This window comes from Penaeus monodon, chromosome 28 (assembly GCF_015228065.2).
Source record: "Penaeus monodon isolate SGIC_2016 chromosome 28, NSTDA_Pmon_1, whole genome shotgun sequence".
Lineage (NCBI taxonomy): Eukaryota > Metazoa > Arthropoda > Malacostraca > Decapoda > Penaeidae > Penaeus > Penaeus monodon.
This window is the reverse complement of record NC_051413.1, coordinates 37,659,750-37,662,531: the sequence shown is the minus strand read 5'-3', so window position 1 is coordinate 37,662,531 and position 2,782 is coordinate 37,659,750. Positions and strand designations below refer to the sequence as shown.

The window sequence follows — 2,782 nt, the reverse complement described above, 5'->3', positions numbered from 1 at the left end:
ATAGTATGACGTGTCCTCCTCCGTCTCGAGGGCATCAGACTCTGTCAAGAAGTCCTCCTCCACGGCCAGGGATGGGCCCTCTTCTCCCGCCTTGACTTCTGGCGGAAGATTCCTGTCGGGCACTCGACTCGCGCCGCCCGTGCCTTTTTCATCTCTATTACCATTCATTTCATTCCCCTCTTTCCGCTTCTCCTCGCCCCACTCGCCAGGCCCCTCCTCGTCCATTTCCTCCACCCATCGTCGCGTCGGAGGCCGTGATGAAGAGCTTGATTCCTGATCAGCTGCCCTATCTTCTCTCTCTCGAATGTCATTTTTGCTAGCTTCCTCTAAGTCTGCTTGCGGTACTTTCTCTTTCTCAGTTTTATTCTTTCTTTGCCTCGGTCGTTTCTTCTTCTTGTCTTCGCCCTTCACACCCACATTATCTTTATCACTCACACGTGTCTCTTCCCCTTCCTTCTTATTTGCATCAGAGCCCTCTTTCACTTTTTTCCTCTTTGATCTTCGCGTTTTCTTTCTCTTTGCCTCTTCCCCCTCTTTGCCAATAATTTCTTTCCCGTCATCCGCCTGTTCGTCTATTCGACGCGAAGCGCTGGGGCTCCGGTCAGCGCCGTCTGCTTCGCCTCTCACGCCCGCGCCCTCCCTTGGCCTTCCCCTTTGCACCGCCTTCTGGGGTGGCCGATAAGTGATCACGATGCACTCGTCGTCGTCCTCGGCAAAGGTGTCCCTTGAGGCCTCTGCCAGCTTGAGCGGCGCCAGGTCGTCCTCTTCCTTCCTGCTTGAGGTGGTCTCCAACTCTTCTCCCCAGTCTTCGTGGTCAGCTGACATAGGGTCTGCTGCAGTCTCCTCTGTCACTTCTTTGCCAGGCAAAACATCTCTGGCATCTTCTTTTCCTGTTATTTTCAGTTGCTCTCCGTCTTCCTTCTCTACCATACACGATTCCCTATTTTCTAATTCGTTATTTGTCTCGACTTCCCTTTTTGCTTTTACAACTTGCGTTTTTGTCTCATTTTCATCACTCTGTTGGTCCTCATCTGTTGCCTCTTTCTTTGTGTCTTCCACTTGAATATTTTCTCTCTCCTCCTCTGTATTAGCCTTAATGTGTGTCATTCCTTCGTTTTCTTTCTCATCCTCTTCATTGGTAGACATATTAACTTCGGAGCTTTCTTCAAATTCTGGTTCTCGTTTCCCCATTCCTTCTTCATTCCCGGCTAGCGACTGAAGTTCTTGTTCTACTTCCCTTTTTGCTTTTGGTTCTTCCCCCTCTTTGTTCTTGATTTTCGTTTCGCACTCCAGTTCACCCTGCGGGAAGGCGTTCGTTTCTAGGGCACCACTCTTTGTCTCTGCCTCTGGTCCAGAAAACTTAGCAGTGGGTTCTACTTCCGCTCTGGTTTCCGAACCGTCTTCTCTCACGGCCGCTGGTTTCCCTTCGAAAACTACTGCATTTGGGGTGGAGGTCTGTGCCTCAGGTTCAGTACATGCCTCTTCCACCCGGACTTCAGGTGATCCGCCGTTGTTTTCGTCGCGTTTCATATCCCCTGCAACTGGTTTCCTTCCAGAAGGCCCGTCGTCTTGAGTAGGTGTTACATTCCCATCAGCCGACTCTTCTTTGGCAACTGGTCCTGAGGAAGCAGTTTCGTCTGTTATTCCGACTCGGACATCGTCGGTCAGAGAAAAGTCTCCCCTTTCATGCCTTGACCTTTTCTCGCTGAATTTCTGTCGAGGTGTAAAGACTCTTCTGCCTCTCCCTCCTCTGGATTCTCTCTTTCCTTCGTCAATCTCCCTTGTCCCCTTGACTTCCCTCTCTGGTGCACCGCCTCTTCCTTCCGTGTGGCTGTCAGTCTTTTCTTCATTTGGCATTTCTTTATCCTCCACTTTTGCTTCCGTTTCACTTTTCTCTTTCACGATTTCGCCTTCGTCTGGTTTTTGTATCTCGGCTTCATTTCTTTTTTTTATTTTTTCCTCTTTCCCTGTTTCTCCACTTTCCTTCCTGCTTATGCTTCCTTTATCAACTTTTGTTCTTCCTGCTTCATCATCTTCTGGTATATTTATTGCCTTCTCTCTTACTTTCCCTTCCTCCCTCTCTCTTGTTTTTACCTCCACCTTTTCCCTGGTTGACTCTTGTCCATCTCTTGTCCTTTTCTCCTTCTTAATTCCTCCATCTACCTCTGCTGCTTCTTTTTTATCTTTATGTGTCTCATTCGTCTTTTCCACATCAGTTATTACTTCTTCGACTTTCTTTTTATCCTCATTCAATTCTTTTAAAATGTCAGGCTTATCATCATTTCGGATCTTCGCCTTCTTTAATTCTTGATTATCGGTTTCTCCTTCTCGTCTCAGCTTCTCTGTCTCCGTTTCTTGGGCCACATCCACAGTCACCTCACCTTCCACTGTCTCATTGCTTTCTACTTCCTCATCATTCACCTGTTGCCACATCCAGCCGTCTTTGGGTACTCCTGTCTTCTCTTCATCTTCGTCTCCTGCTAAGCTTTCTCTCCAGGTAATTTCATTTTTCCTGCTCTCTGATATGTCGTTGGTTTCGCCTTTGCTTCCCTCTCTTCCCGTCTGACTTTTGTCCTCCTCTTCGTTTTTGCGTTCTAGTTCTTTCATTCTCTCATCTCTTTCCTCCAGATTCTCTTCGGTGTCATTTTTCCTGTCACTATAACTTTTACTTTCTTTTCCATTCTCATGTTTATCCCCGTTTGTGTTTTTCCCTTTTCCCACCGATTCTTCCTGTCTAGTTTCTATATCTTCTACATTTTCTGCATCCTCTGTATCGGCGAGT

The 2,782-nt window shown here is 47.5% G+C and overlaps 1 protein-coding gene across 1 annotated transcript in view; it reads right to left on the bottom strand.

Annotated features, from left to right (window-relative positions):
- The window catches only part of LOC119591197 (FK506-binding protein 5-like), a gene marked incomplete at its 5' end in the record, with an annotated part of 7,017 nt that overhangs the window by 3,950 nt on the left and 285 nt on the right, over positions 1–2,782 (bottom strand). The window contains 1 exon segment of the mRNA XM_037939909.1: positions 1–2,782. Within this exon segment, the coding sequence (XP_037795837.1) occupies positions 1–2,607 (2,607 nt within the window).